Source organism: Lampetra fluviatilis, chromosome 9 (genome assembly GCF_964198595.1).
Source record: "Lampetra fluviatilis chromosome 9, kcLamFluv1.1, whole genome shotgun sequence".
Classification (NCBI taxonomy): Eukaryota; Metazoa; Chordata; class Hyperoartia; order Petromyzontiformes; family Petromyzontidae; genus Lampetra; species Lampetra fluviatilis.
Window position 1 is genome coordinate 4,714,408 of NC_136283.1, and position 15,008 is coordinate 4,729,415.

The window sequence follows — 15,008 nt, forward strand, 5'->3', positions numbered from 1 at the left end:
CTAAAAAACACAAATCACGCTACTTACTTTATGCTTAGCCCGAGGCTTCATTCCGACCCGTTGGTTTTGTTCCCATGACCAGTCACGTTCAGGGTCTTTAGGTCGAGGTGGGGATTGTCGCCATTATAATCAGAGTCGTGCTCGATGGATCTCATTCAGTCATTGGTCAGTAACTAGAAAAAATAATGGAGAACTTGCGCTGCCTGACTAACGCTTTCCCCACGGATGGGAAGATTGGCCACGGCGCAACGGGGGTGGTGGTGGTGGTGGTGAGCTGCTAGGCCGGGCTATGGGGGCCCGGGGTGGACAGTCCGTCCCGGGCCATCGGCAGACGACGGCGGTGGTGGCGGCCTCACGTCACGTGACACTCGCTCGCTCACAAGAGGAGAGGCAAACGAAGACGACGGCCGGGCCCTGTCACCCTCGCTTCACTGCTGTCCCGTTACTGGGTCGAATTCGTGGCGAGCTTTGATAAAAAATAAATGTATTACTATTCTTATTTTTTGTTTGGGGGGGGGGGGGGGGGGGGTGGGTGAAGTAAATTTTGGAAAGTGAACGGGCAGGGAAATCAGTGGCACTCACGCCTCCTATCCAGTCAATCGCAAACGAAACTTCACGAGCCGATGACATTCGATATTGGCCCAGATATTAAAACAAAAAGGATGCGATATATAATATACATGTCCTGTCGTCACCAGTCCATGTCCCAGCACCCGCGACGTGCCATCACAAATATTCGGCGTGTAATGATCCACATATTAATTAAAACTGAGCCTAACACTCACAATACAATGCTTTGAATCGTGTGTGTGTGTGTATAAAATGATCAATTTAGTTAATTTCATATCTGTGGTAATGGAGTCAGGGCGACTCCTCCAGCCAGCAAGGGGCACATGTAACACAATGCAAACATGTATTTGTTTTAAATACATCTTAAATCAAAGCGAGATCTAACATCGTGACAATTCCCCTAAATCTCAAGGCAGGCGAATCGTTAAGATGCCCAACATCGATGCCATCACAAACGTAGCGTTGTGCGCGTGGTTGACATTTTTATTAAAAGCCCGGAGGAGAGGTGTGCAATTCATTTTTGGAATATCATTGGCTGTTGGGCGTTGGAGGCTTCAACGTTTAAGTTTTTATTCTAGATTTGAAGCTTTCGTGTCTGCAAGGATTCATACTCTTAGTTCTTTCGGTAAAGTCACGTAGGTAAAAAATAGAAATTAAAATTAATAAAACATAAAATAATAAAAAGCTATTTATTTTTTATTAATTTTAATTTCATTTTTTTTTAACTACGTTACTTTAACGAAAGTTTTAGTTTTAACTTTAAATAGTTTTGGACCCGCGGGAAGCCCGATTAACCTGCGTTCTGGTGCCAGGTCTCAACACCAGCGGCTCGCAACAAACACGGCGCTGCCCCCCTCCCCCCGTCCCATCACCAAACGGCTCCACAGACCTACCCCCCCCCCCAGTCCCGGTCGCATTGGGAAAATTAAAATGTTATAAGCAGGTATGCAATACGTCAAAAAACTTTCTAAAAACGTACGGACCTCCCCCCCCACCCCACCTGCCTGCCGATAATGTTCATCTTATTACGAAGCACGCAATATAAATTAAACATTCTTTTTTTATTTCCAACAATGTTGGGGTTTTTACTTTTGCTGGTATGTCAAAAAAAATCAAGGGGGCATTTATATATAGATATTTTTGTGAACGTAACAAATACCGCCCAAGTGGAAATTACAAAACGCCCAGGGGTAGAAGCAAAATAATGTGTGCAGAAAATAAATTAAGAGCAAGCGTCGTTTCAAAGTTCAAATTCTCGTCGTACAAAGCCACCAGGAACAAATGTTGAAACTTTATGGTCAACTTGAGGTCCATGCCATACGCACACGCAGATACATTTGGTCGCATGCGTGTCGTACATATTAAATTTAAAAAATACCCTTTCAAATCGGACTTCCAAGACTACGGCTGATCCATAATCCCATAGGATTAAAGTGGGACTAATACAAATGATCAGAGATGGTTTGTGCAAAAAAAAAACCTATAATCATGAAAAATGGTTCGTCCCCACCCTTCCACATTGAAAGATAATGCAATTCAAAGTTAATCTCAAACACTCGCATTGGCAGCTATTACGAGGCCACAACTGTTGGATATTGTAGGCAGCATATTGCATTGTTTCTGGGATAGGTGGTGGGGTGGCAGGCAGGGCTGTGGAAGAGGTGGTTCAATGGTCATTGTCATTATAAACACAACGGGAATCACACATCAGACGGGGGGAAACCAAGCAAGCATTGTGGTGAATGTTGAGCCAAGGTGCTCTTGCGCAACACAAAAACAAAACATAGATCCCACACGAAGGGGTTGGGTGGCCAACACCACGCCCGACCGCCTTTGTCTCCCCAGTGGCGATGTTTTTACACACCGCACCAGGTACTCCTGAGGCCGAGTCGACCTAGGGGAGGCCCAGGATCGGTTCAGATAATCATCACCGGTGTTGGCCGCGAGTAGGAATCGAACTCCGGCCGCCGGGTTCTTATCGCTAACCGCTACACCACCGCGTAACACACACACAAACAGGCCAGCGCAAACAAACGAATGAAATCATAACTGCGCCGGACGTGAAGACGCGCAACCGTAGCCCTTGTAACAACAGGAGGTACTGCTTAAAATGTAAATCAAACATTCAAAAGGCAACCGAGACCAACGGAACTGCATCTGCAAAAGAATGTTCGCTGCCCCCCCCCCCGCCCATCTAACATTGCCACCTCCGGCTGTCACCCCTGATGACACGCAGTAGGGCCCAGCTCTCTTCCGTAGTAGAGGGTGCGGCGAGGGGCAACGCAAGGGGGCACCGGAGCCGCGAGCGAGTGGCGGCACGGTTTGCCTCAACCGCTCTCGGCCTCGGTTGGGGGACCCGTTCATCTCGCCGGAAGGTGGATCCAAAAAAAAAAAAATCGCTCGCCAGCTCCGACATTAAATGCAATTAAAGTAAAAAAAAAAATTCCTTCGGGGAATGGGCGGCAGGGGGGGGGTTAAAACAGACAGTTTATTTTATTAACATTATTCTTTTTTTTTAACATGGATGTTTGGTTTTTAAAAAAATCCACGGACGAGAAACCCCTCGCTGCGAGGTGACTGCGCGATGTGCAGAAGCGAGTGCAACTTTTGACCGTTGAGACCGCGAAAGCAAATCTTCACGATTCCGCAGAGAAAAACAAAAAAACACGTAGGACATTTTCATTTCTTCTCATTTCAATAACAAACAGAGCCCCCCGATCACACATTTGGACAAATCGACATTTGGTACATTAAAGCATTTCAGAGACGAGGCGGAGGGGGATTGAAAACAACCACGGGAATAAATTGACCGCGTCCCTGACGCAGTGCAGCCCCCCCCCCCCCCCCCGAGCGAGCGAGAGTGCGAGCGGTGTTCCTTCTTCGGCACCGTGACGGTGAGCGAGCTGCGTGGACGAACGAGATCGTCGTTCGCGAGCGAGCATCCGGGTTCACGGGAGGGCGGCGCATGGGGTGGAGGAGCCCGTGCTGAAATTCCGCTTGAAGCGGTCGGAGATCGAGGGTGGACTTGGGGGGGGGGGGGGTGGAGGGCTTCAGCCCCACGGCAGTGTGCAGTCGGCGTCCCGCAGCCGCGGTTGGGAGGCGTTCAAACTGCAACTCCAAACTGCTCCGCGACTGCTTCTCAAATGTAAAGGATGGAAGAGAGCCGCAACCTCTGCACTTTGTCTTTCCCCCCCCCCCCCAGTAAACTTTGTACATGGTATGCACGTGTGAGTGTGGATGTGTGCGCGCGCGTATCAGGCACGTGCCAAGAGCGAGAACCTATTAAGGCCAGCACGTCACACAACGAGGGGATAGGTAGAGGGAGGGGTATGGTGGGGCCAAATCATATAACAGGGGAGCGGTAGTGCAGCGGTTAGCGCGTTGCGCTACGAACCCGGCAGACCAGAGTGTGATTCCCGCCCACAGCCAACACCAACCAGCAACGATTATCTGAACTGGTCATGGGTCTCCCCTAGGTAGACTGCCTCTAATGAGTACCTGGTGCGGTTTGTAAACATCTCCAAGAGGAAGACAGACGCGGCTGGGCGTGGTGCTGGCCGCCCACCCCCTCGTGTGCCGTGCCAGCCTTCATAGTTGCTTGCTAACGGCACTTGCCCCGACAGTCTGTTAAGGCTATGGGGGGGTGTTTTGTCTTTGTATCAGGCACGTGCTGCGAGCGATAACCTATCAAGGCCTGCGCGTCGCACAAGAGGGGATAGATAGGCGGGTGCACGGTGGGGCCAAATCACGAACAGGTGTTCATTTTAGGTCGAGTCGACCTAGGCGAGGAGGTCTGGACCAGGTTCACAAAAGCCACCCGTCACCTGAAGGTCAGCGGGCTCTCTCGTCTTGCGACAAACGCGTGCACTCGGAGCAGTCAAAACGGTTTGGGAAGGAGCGCCAACGGGTACACCAAACATCATTGCATTGAATCTATTATCACACGTGATCAGCACATGGGACTAAGGTGGGGGGGGGGGGGATAGATTCATTAACAAGTCAAGCGTTGGGTTCGTACCACGTCAGAGCATTTTAGACTGTCCCAGAGCCGCGCGCCGTTCCCAGAGGCATGTGCAGGGGGCCCCCACCGCCCCCACCTCCTCCCTCCCTCCCTCCTCCACGCACTGGCCACGTGGGCCTGGCCAAGTCGGTCAGTATGCAACACAACAAACTCTTTCTCACGCGCCAAGCACGGACGGGGCACACGCTCGAGCGTGCTCGGTGGTGGGGGGGTGGGGAGTCTCACCCACAGCCTCGCTGCCAGGTTTAGGCGACGCGGCTCAACACCGGGGGGGGGAAATCGGCACGAGCAGTTTAATGGGGCCGGTGGGGGGGTGGGTGGGTGGTTGAATTGGTGAAGTTGAAGAGGAAACGATCGGAATGCGTTTGATTATCCAATTAAATAAACAGAACACAAAAAAATCACGATGAATTGGCAACAAAACACGCCAAAACAACTATATATATATCATTTTAAAATTTGCTTCTCTTCACAGTACATTATGTCCTACAAGCGTTGCGTGTGAGTAAAACCGTCTGGTGTGATATAGGAAGAAGAACTTTGCTCCGCTTACTGTCCGTTTTAAACCTCAGGATGGATGCGCCCGGTCGTCCCAGGTGCCGGAGAATATTTCGGGAAAATGCCAATCCGGAAGGATGAGAGGGGAGGGGTAAGGGAGGCTGGCCTGGGATGGATGGATGGACGAACGGACGGGAGGGAGAACGGTTGGGGGCGGTGTAAGGTGTGGGCAGGCGAGCCGGTGAGGCGAGTGGCCAGACCAGCAAGCGGGCAGGATCACGACACCCAGGGGGTGGGTGGGGGGGCATGGGAAGGCAACGCCTCTCTCCTCACAGACCTCAACGACTCACCAAGTCGCCTCAACCCAAATCCCCCTCCCTCCCTCCGTCCGTCTCTCCCTTGGTGTGGGGGGGGGGCAGGGCGGGGCACGCTCACTCAATCTTGAGGCTTCTCCTCTGCGGCCTGAGGTATGCGTCGTAGAAGAAGTGGCAGAACAGCAGCAGGTAGCTGAAGTACATGAGCGAGGACCACACGATGTTCTCCACGTAGGAGGAGCACTGGCCCTGGCGCATCCAGCGGTAGACGAGCACGTTGACGAAGCAGCCGAGCACCATCTGCCCGATCTGCGTGGTCGTGATGAGCATGGCGAGCAGGCGAGGCACTCGCATGCCGGCGGCGCGCATGGCGTAGTACGAGTACATGACGGCGTGCACCCCGTAGTTGACCGTCATGAACCAGCCGCCGCCGGCCACCATGTCCTTGTAGGAGTACCAGGAGTAGAGCAGCACCGTCACGTGGTGGTACCAGTGCAGGAAGATCAGCTTCTGCTTTCGCAGCACGATGAAGATGGTGTCTCCTGCGTGCGCGCGCAGGGGAATGTGTGGAGGTGGGGGGGGCGGCAAGGAGAGGCGTTGAGTTGGGGAGAAGGTAGGAAGAGGTTGACGTTGAAAGAGTGAAGCAATGGGATGCACGGGTGGGAGATGGAGAGGGACGGCGAGACAGGGAGTGGAATGTACACAACGAGACGGGGGGGGGGTGGGGGGGGGATAGAAAGATAAATAGGCAGGTAGCGAGGCAGGCAAACCAGATGTGAGGTTCAAGGAGCAGATGATCAGATGGGCAGAGAGATGGAGAGAAAGGGGCAGAGGTGCCAAGAATGAAAACAAATGGATGTTGAGAGCAGCAGTGATAATGTAACAACCAAAGCTGGTACATATATTAAACCAAATAAATATAACTACAATATTAGTCCCATTATATCAGGCCCCATTTAGTTGCTCTGCTATAAACGCAATGCAGGATTCGCATGCACCGTGCCAACGTGTGCCAACGCACAGGATGTACTGTTATGTTTGACAAATTCATCAGCTTCTTCACCCACGACGCATTGCAATGCGTGCACGGCACGCACGAGCTGGGGAATTGAATAACCCAAGGACAGACAAACCTAAATATCCCTTCCATGCACATTTCAAACCTCGTACACAACTGAATCACGTGGGATTACTTTGCTTAATTCCTAGACGGCATGCGTAAGCATGTCGCATCGGCGGCTGAAGGGTGTAAAAAATAGATGTGTAATATTACGTTTGGTTAAATAAATAAAAAATGTTATCCCCAGGACGACTCACGAGCCGTCCGCGCAGTCGCGACAGACGACTCGTGGCCAGACGCCAAGAAAAAACATTTTAAACTCTTTATTTTACCAAGTATGGCCCACCGAGCCTTACAGCTTTTTTTCAGAAGCGATCTTGGCCACGAATGATAGCCCAAATAAGTGACTTATCGTGCGAAAAACGTATAACAGCCAAATACTCTTAAACGTACGTCGGATTCTCAATGTGGGAGGGAAATACCGGAGGGTCCGGGGAAAAAAAAATCCACGCGACCATAGAGAGAGAGACACGCAAACGCCAAATATAAAGGCGTCAAAGGGTCGGGATCGAATGACACCGCTTTGTAACGGTTGCATATTTGATCGCGCTGGTGGGCCAGGGAGGGATGCCGCCTTTGCCAGGGTTGTTGGCTTCGTGCCCTCGGCTACCCCCCTGTACACACGCTCCTGGCAGACAAGCGCTGGCGCGTGATACACGGCAGCCGGGAGACAAGGGCAAGCCTGCCTACGGAGGCAGTTTCACAAAATTGCCGCTGCTCCAGTCCAGCTTGGCACGAGCGGAGGGCAAAAAAGAAAAAAAAACGGCACGGGCTCGACAGCGCCGAGGCTCGTGCCGAGTTGGCTGCCAACGCCGTTGCGCTGCATTTTTTTTTCTGCTCGTTTATCTTCCATCCCCCCCGCACCCTGCGGTGGTGGGGTTATTTTTGTTTTCCCAACGTTATGTTCCAGTAGCGGTGCTTCCCGTGTCGTGCCGTGAAATGGAACCTCTCGCGGTGGGGCAGCCGCTCTTCGTCAGCATACCGCGTAACCCACTCTTGACTTCACACAGCGAGGGGGTTTTAGCCTACAAGCACAGTGGCGAGATGTCGACTACCTCGCCTGGTATACAGGAGGTCGTGGGTTCGATCCCGACCCTGACGCCTGCTGCTGTATATTTTGGAGTCTGCGTGTCTCTCTCTCCCCGTGGTCGTGTGGATTTTTCTCCGTGTCCTCTGGTTTTCGCCCGCCCCACATTTAGAAGCATATATTTAGAGTATTTGGCTGCTATAAATTTCCACGTGATAAGCCACTTTCTTGAGCTATCATTTGTGGCTAGGTCGCTTCTGAAAAAGGGCTAAAAAAAAACCTGGTAAAATAAAATTTTTTACAGTTTCGTTTAAATCACCATGAATGTGCACGAGTTCTCATACGATCTCGGAAGGTGAGGAGGGATGAGCCTGGTTACTACTTGAAAATTGGGTGACCACAAGTGCGTAGCAGGTGTTGTTGGTTTGGTGACTGCAAGGCGCCAGGATTGAGTCTGCCTGTGGATTGAATTGACCTGTGCGCAGCTTTGAGTGTGATCCCCCCCGCATGTATTTTCTCCAAGTACTTCAGCTCGCTTCCACATGCCAGACACTCGTAAATAATACTGGCCACAAATTGTAACACAGGGCTCTTGAAAGAGGGCATTCCTGGGTAAATAATAAGCATATTATTATTGCCATAGGCAATGCATTCAACCATAACGGTAAAAACAATTAAATAGCAACCCACGAATCGAATTGTGACCAAGAAATCGTCACAATTCAACAAACCACGTAATAGAGGAATCACTAAATGTCTACCAAACATGGCCATGACGTGCCAGCGGTAATTGAATTGTGTGGTCGTCCCTTCAGTGGCAATCCCCTCCATCTTTACCTGCGAGCACATGTGACACAAAAGGTCAGCCCGGTTCCCAGGCCTCAGGGCTTACCTAGCTCGGGGGCCTTGCTCAGCACGAAAGCGTAGGCCCAGAACTTGCTGACGGGCCCGTTGTAGAAGCTTTGGTCGCACACAGACTGCTGCAGGCCGTTGGTGGAGAGGATGTACCACATGTACGCGCCGGTTCGCACGGCGCCGATGATGCTGCAGGAGAAAAGCGCGCGGGGAGAGGGAGGCGGCAACCGTCAGCGTTGGCAAGATCTTGCACACACGTGACCAGGGGTATAACAACGCATTAATTAATAAATGGATTAAATCTATTCTCAAGCTTACGGGAATATATGAATTATGGATTCTGCAAATGTATATGCTTTTTGGACAATAGACCGAATAAAAAGAATGGCACAAATGAGACGCAACCAACAATTAAAAAAATGCAATTCAAACAAAAAGGTGGGAGAAAAAAAAGCCGGATTTTCAAGTCGAATCTCGGCCCATCCATAAACTGGCGGGGGGGGGGGGGTGATCGTTACATGCCTGCTGCTGCTGCTGCTGCTCACCCCATCAGCGCTAACGAGCAGGAGTTATTTTTACCGACACTCAGACCAAGGATAGATTTTTTTAATTTTACAACCATTGCCCCTTGGATTTTTTTTTTTTAAACTGACACCTTGCTTCTGTGAGAGGGGCAGTTATCGTGAGATGATTACATCGATTTCCAATTTGGTCACAACGGAATAATGGACATCCTGAAAACCACCCAAAATCAAGATGATCACAGTGTAAGCAACAATAGCTTCCTAAATTATCCCCGTTTGTGTGGCCTTTGACGGAGAGACGCATCAAGAAGAACTCCAAGAACTCTACGGTGAAGAAAGCTATGAGAAACATGCAACTTGAATATTTGTACTCGTTTTTCAATCCGGTGAGGGGAGGAGGGCCTTCCTCCAACGCCGTTGTTGGTCACGAGGTTTTGGTCGTCAATACCTCGGCGTACTGCCGAGCGTGGATTGGCAAAGAAGGAGGGCCCGGGTTCAAGGTAGGTTCAGATATTATTCGCAGGTGACGCGAGCCATGACCAGGGCGATTGAACTCTGCGCTCGTTGGGGTTATAGCGCAGTACCCACAAAGCCACCTAATTATGTCTAAAATGTAAATGTGTTGCTTTCCATTGTAATTGTTGATCAATCCATTGGCTCTTAGCTGGGTTTAAATCGATGTAGTGTATTCAAGGTTCAAGGTTGATTTCGAAACATTTTATGGACCAAGTCACTGACGGAGTTGTACAAGTCAGGGCAATAAAGACAAGAATAACTACGTCAACAACTTTGATCTTAAACACACAAAGGCGTGCTCACCAACAGCAGGAAGGCACCGACTCTCATCACGCCTTCCATGCATACATAGCCCTGGGACCACGACATTGCACGTAACACAGCTCTCAACACCACGTCGCAGTGAAAACCGAGAAGCTAGCAACGTCGCAGCAAGAGAAGCGGGATCAAGTGCTGCCTGCTGAACATCCCTTTCAATATTTACACTGCGCGACAAAGAGCCGCAGAGCTCCCGAGCTGTGCCCACTCGCGCCAACATTCCCTTCGAAACGCAGCAAGGCAGTGGCTGTTGCCGAAAGGCGAAGGCTTTTCAAACCCGGCACGAGCTCTCCCGCAGAGGCGGCGGATCAAAGACGTAAAAAGCAACAAGGGCGGTCAAGCTACAGCGACACAATACGAGAGGGCAACCCTAACCCCAACTGTGGCAAACATTCCGCGAACAACCATCAACCGCCGCCCGCAGCCTTGAAAACGGCATCGTGTTTAATTGTTTAGCACGTCGAACCTGCCGCCACCGTCACTGCGCAACCAACGAATCTGCCGCCCCCCCCCCGCCCCCGTCACGCGATATTTGCCCTGCCCAGGGTTTGTTCGCTCCTTTATTTAAAAGACAGGAAAGGTGAGCGGCGACGTGTCATGCTTGACACCAGGTTAGGACCTCGCGACAACATCATCTACGGTGGAGTTTCGCGAGACCTTGACACGCGCGCATACGTTGCGATGTCAAGCGACGCAGGTCTGGCACGAGAACTTCCCTCGACAAGATCTAGATTTCAGCAGAGTAGCTCCTGCACGTGTGCGAGACTTGACCGCTGGACATCCAAGGACTGCTCGAGGTTGGAACGCGTAGGTTACACGCACTCCAGCGAGCGCGTGCCAGGCGCAGCGAGGGAGAATCCGAGATGAACAGCTCTCAAAGCGCCGTTAAGCCGCGGTGCGCTTTGTTCGCCATAGTGCCTGACGATTCGCGCCACATCAGAAACGTCGAGCTGTACACCAAGGGCACCGCAGTGGCAAGATGTTAACTACCTCGCATGGTATACAGGAGGTCGTGGGTTTGATCACGAACCTGAAGCCTGCTGTATATTTTGAGTTTGCGTGTCTCTCTACCCGTGGTTGTGTTGTTTTTTTTCTTTTCCCTGCGGGTCCTCCGGTTTTTCTCTCCACATTTTAAATCAATGTCATGCGTTTAGAGTACTTGCCAGCTATACATTTCCACTTCGATGAGCTATCATTGCGGCCAGGTCGCTTCTGAAAAAGAGCTACAAATCTCAGTGTGCCTCACCTGGTAAAACAACAAGAGTTAACCTTCTTCTTGGTTTTTTCGGTAAAGTCACGTAGAAGGGAAGTAATAAAATAATAAAAATAAAACATAATAAAATTATTCTCACGACGTTTCGGCCACAACGCAAGCAGCCGTCCTCAGGTGGAGAACAGGTCCGTCCAGTAGACGTGACTTTACCGAAAGAACCAAGAAGATGAATCCCTGCAGTCACAAAAGCTTTAAATCGAAAAAGAGTTAAGTTTATAGCTAAAGTATTCAGTTCCTTAACTCCCAGCACACGGTAGCAAAACGTCGGACATCGTGCCGAAAAACACGCGGTAACAACACCGACAAACACGGAGAGATTTCAGCACGACCGTAAATAACCTAGGAGGGAAGTTCTATCGGTAAACACTGAACTCGGCAATCATATTTTTTCTCTTCTCCTGTGGGAAGAGCAGAAAATTACCTGCGTTTCGTTTCATGCTTAGCAAATCTTCGTTAAAATACTAATTAAGACGTCACACACACTGCATACGCCAGATGATCCTACGACGAAGAGCGTGCTAATTTGAATAAATATATTATATTGTGTGAACCACGTCATGCAAAGAGCACCGATTCTATGAAAGAGGTATTATGCATGCGCACGTATCTCAGAGGTGGAGCATGTTGGCACGGCGGTTAGCGCACCACGCTAAGAACCTGGCGATCAGAGTTTTATTCCCGCTTGCGGCCAAGACTAGGTTGTGAACATTTGAATCGGTCCTGGGCTTCCCTGAGGTTGACTCGGCCTTAAATGAGCACTTAGTTCGGTGTGTAAACGTCAGCACTGGGGATACTAAGGCGGTCCGGGCGTGGTGTTGGGCACCCACCCCCTTTAATAACGTGCCAGCCGTCAGTAGGTGCTCGCTAACAGCAATTGCCCCGACAGTTTGTTAAATGCTACATGGGGGGGATCTTTGTCCCAGGTATAGTAAGGAAAAACTAAACAATTTTTCATTTTACCAGGTAAGGCCCATTGAGCTATTAGCTATTAGAGGTCTGTGTATTATTCATCCAAAACGAAGTCTTAACACGTTGCGGCCGTAATGTTGAACATTTTCTGGTGTACGCATTTTTTCGTGAGCTTAGGTTGCTAGTGAAGAAACGTACCCGTTGAAAAACTAAGCTAATTAAAATAATTTTAAATTTTACCCGGTAAGGCTCACCGAGCAATATAGCTCGTTTTCAGAAGCGACCTGGCCACAAATGATAGCTCAACTAAGTGGCTTATCAGGTGGAAAACTTCTAGCAGCCAAATACTCTAAAAACGCACGTTTCTAAAATGTGGAGGGCAAAACCGGAGGACCCGGAGAAAAATCCAAGCGACGATGGGGATAGGGAAGATGGAAACTTGAAAATATATAGCAGGCATCACAGGGTCAGGATCGAACCCATTAAGTCATTCATACCAGGCGAGGTAGTTAACACCTCACCACTGCAACATCCAGGTCAAGTGCACTATACATTTTAATCAGTGCTTTCAGCATAAAATGCAGCGGCTGTTTACCAATCACCAGGCGCATGCAGCATGCAATTACTTCATTTGCATTCGGACAAAGAAGACCAAGATAATCATGGAAGAGTGGACCATGGTGGTTCACGTGGACTGGATATTGGGAATAGCTCTGCTGCTTTACAGAGCCGACACAAACAGGATAAGCAATAAGCCAGCACTACCACACGGATACTATTCCCAGAGCCGTTGGTTTTTTGGTAAAATTATTTTTACATTTTCACAGGGCAAGTCCTTCATAGTAACACCTTTTTGAAACTAAAATTGTATCTATACTGGATCATCTTGACGAGAATTTTCATGACCATGTTGTTAAACAGATGGGACTGAGTTAATGCATTCATGCTAGCTTGAAAACTAACTTCTGTAGAACTGCTTTGTGTTTAAGTTTGTTGTCCTTCCCCGAACCCCCGATTAGCACGGTTGGCTACGTACGAATTCGCGAAAGAAGTTCAACATAATATGCATTCATGCCTCCGAGCTTATTCGGAAGGCTTGTAAAAGCAAGTGTACATGTCGCTACCACACCGATAACACCCAGCTGGAGAGTTATAACGGCGATCAGTAGCCACACACCCCTTTTAAGGATACCACTCAATCGCATTTTGACCACAATTATCGATTGTTAAAAGTTGGCATTTTCAGGTGTTGGTTTTAGGCCACAATAATGTTTGAAAACAAAAGTCAACACATAATAAGAAGATGATGATAATGATGATAAAATATATAAAGCAATTTTAAAAACAAATGTAGACAAAAAAATCCAAAAAACGCACCACCCTTGTCCTTAACACCCATGTGTACACCATGTGGCGATTGGATTATCAGTATTGAATTATTTGTGTTTTTGGGCGATCTGGATTCCTCCCATTGCAGGGCCCTCCTAAAAATAAATGTCTTGAGAATTGGTGACATTTTAATTTTGTATTAGGCCATGGTCTTTCCTTACATCACTTCACAATGCAGTGCCCTGAAAACACTGGGAGGAACTAAAGGCATTGCACATCTAAGTATTTCCTTTAATGATATTCTGGCTTTTTCATGCCCTCTCTCTGCTTTGGAGACAAGACAATGACCCACAAGATACCCTGATAAATAGTGTTATAATCGAGTTTTCTGCTGGCTAAAGTTCCCTCCATCTCATCCAATCCGACTCCCCCCCCCCCCCACCTCCACTTCATATGACGCTCTCTCCCCGTCAGCTATAACTGGGGACAGCGACTACGTCGAGAGAAGAGGCACAGCAGAGTAGAGGTTGCACGGAGAGCGAGAGTCCAAGCAGCCGACCCCGACGCAGTAACGGATCGTTTGGTGTCGAAGACGAACGGCCGGCGTATCTCGTGAGAACTCGTAAGCGATCAGTCCCGCCATTAAACGTTTTTGTCCTCTCCGGGTTGGGTCACACCCTCCCAAAACAAGTTTTCAAGTTTCAATAATTAGGTATAGCCCTGTGAGCCATTCGGCTCTTGAATCGGGTGCAACCGCAACAAAAAAACAAAAAAACAAAAACATGAACAAGAAAACATCTCTTGTTCATGTTTGCAAACATGCATTTTGGAATAGGGCAGGGCGGGGGATTTATTTTGTAGACATTTGGCCTATTGCTCATCCTTTGGTTCTCGAGATACACGTGCAACGTGATGATCGTGTTTCGCTAGAACCGACAGCAACGTGATGACGGTGACGATGACCGATGGGCGAGGGCCCACCTTCCCCCACCCTTCGATGTCTCTCCCTGGCACCGGCTTCTCACCTGAACAGCGCCAAGCTCAAGGACCACAGCATGAGCGGCTTCCGGAGCTCAAACTTGGGCCGCTGCTTCATGGCATGCTGCCCCCAGAAGATGAGCACCAGGTACGCGATGGAGAAGAGGAACGCCTTCCGCCTGCGGTCAGGAAGGGAGGGAGAGGAGAGGGGGACAGAAAGAGAGAGAAACACACGTGCACCAGCTTGGGTCAGCGGTCGGGAAACCATCGGGCGCGCGTTCCATTCGCGACGCAAGAACCGTTACAAAATACTAATTTATCCCAAAACAGGGGTTTCTAGGTCAATGCTTTCTCATATCAGAGAAAATCTCAATCCACCAATGGACGCAGAGACCTCCCCCTCACCATGCACGAAGTGATAAACACTTTTGCAATTTGTATTTCTAATTTTTTTTAAGTAACTTGTTTACCCTTCCTATATTTTGCACTGGCATCAGTTTTATTGTTGTAGCTTTCTGACCCACCCCCACTGGACATCTGTGAAAAAAAGTGCTTCATAGCGCATCGGATTCCTCGTGCAGTCTTAATAAAGATTCTCATTGTGATGCCTCGTCGGTCATGAGGATGATTATTTTCACCATACTTCACCCCGCTGGTCAGAGCAGGCTGCTAATAAGGGTGGTGGGGGGAAGCGGTCGGACCTCTTCCACGGTGGAGAGATGTTAACGAACTCGCCTGGTATACAGGAGGTCGAGG

At 49.4% G+C, this 15,008-nt stretch overlaps 1 protein-coding gene across 1 annotated transcript in view; it reads right to left on the bottom strand.

Annotated features, from left to right (window-relative positions):
• Positions 1–1,495: 1,495 nt before the first annotated feature.
• LOC144934144 (very long chain fatty acid elongase 6-like) overlaps positions 1,496–15,008 on the bottom strand; it is a 55,699-nt gene continuing 42,186 nt past the window's right edge. The window contains exons 2-4 of the mRNA XM_078859622.1: positions 14,300–14,431; positions 8,443–8,594; positions 1,496–5,945 (exon numbers count right to left, since the gene is read on the bottom strand). Coding sequence (XP_078715748.1) covers positions 5,521–5,945; positions 8,443–8,594; positions 14,300–14,431 — 709 coding nt within the window. The 3' untranslated portion in view covers positions 1,496–5,520. The remainder of the gene's footprint in view (positions 5,946–8,442; positions 8,595–14,299; positions 14,432–15,008) is intronic.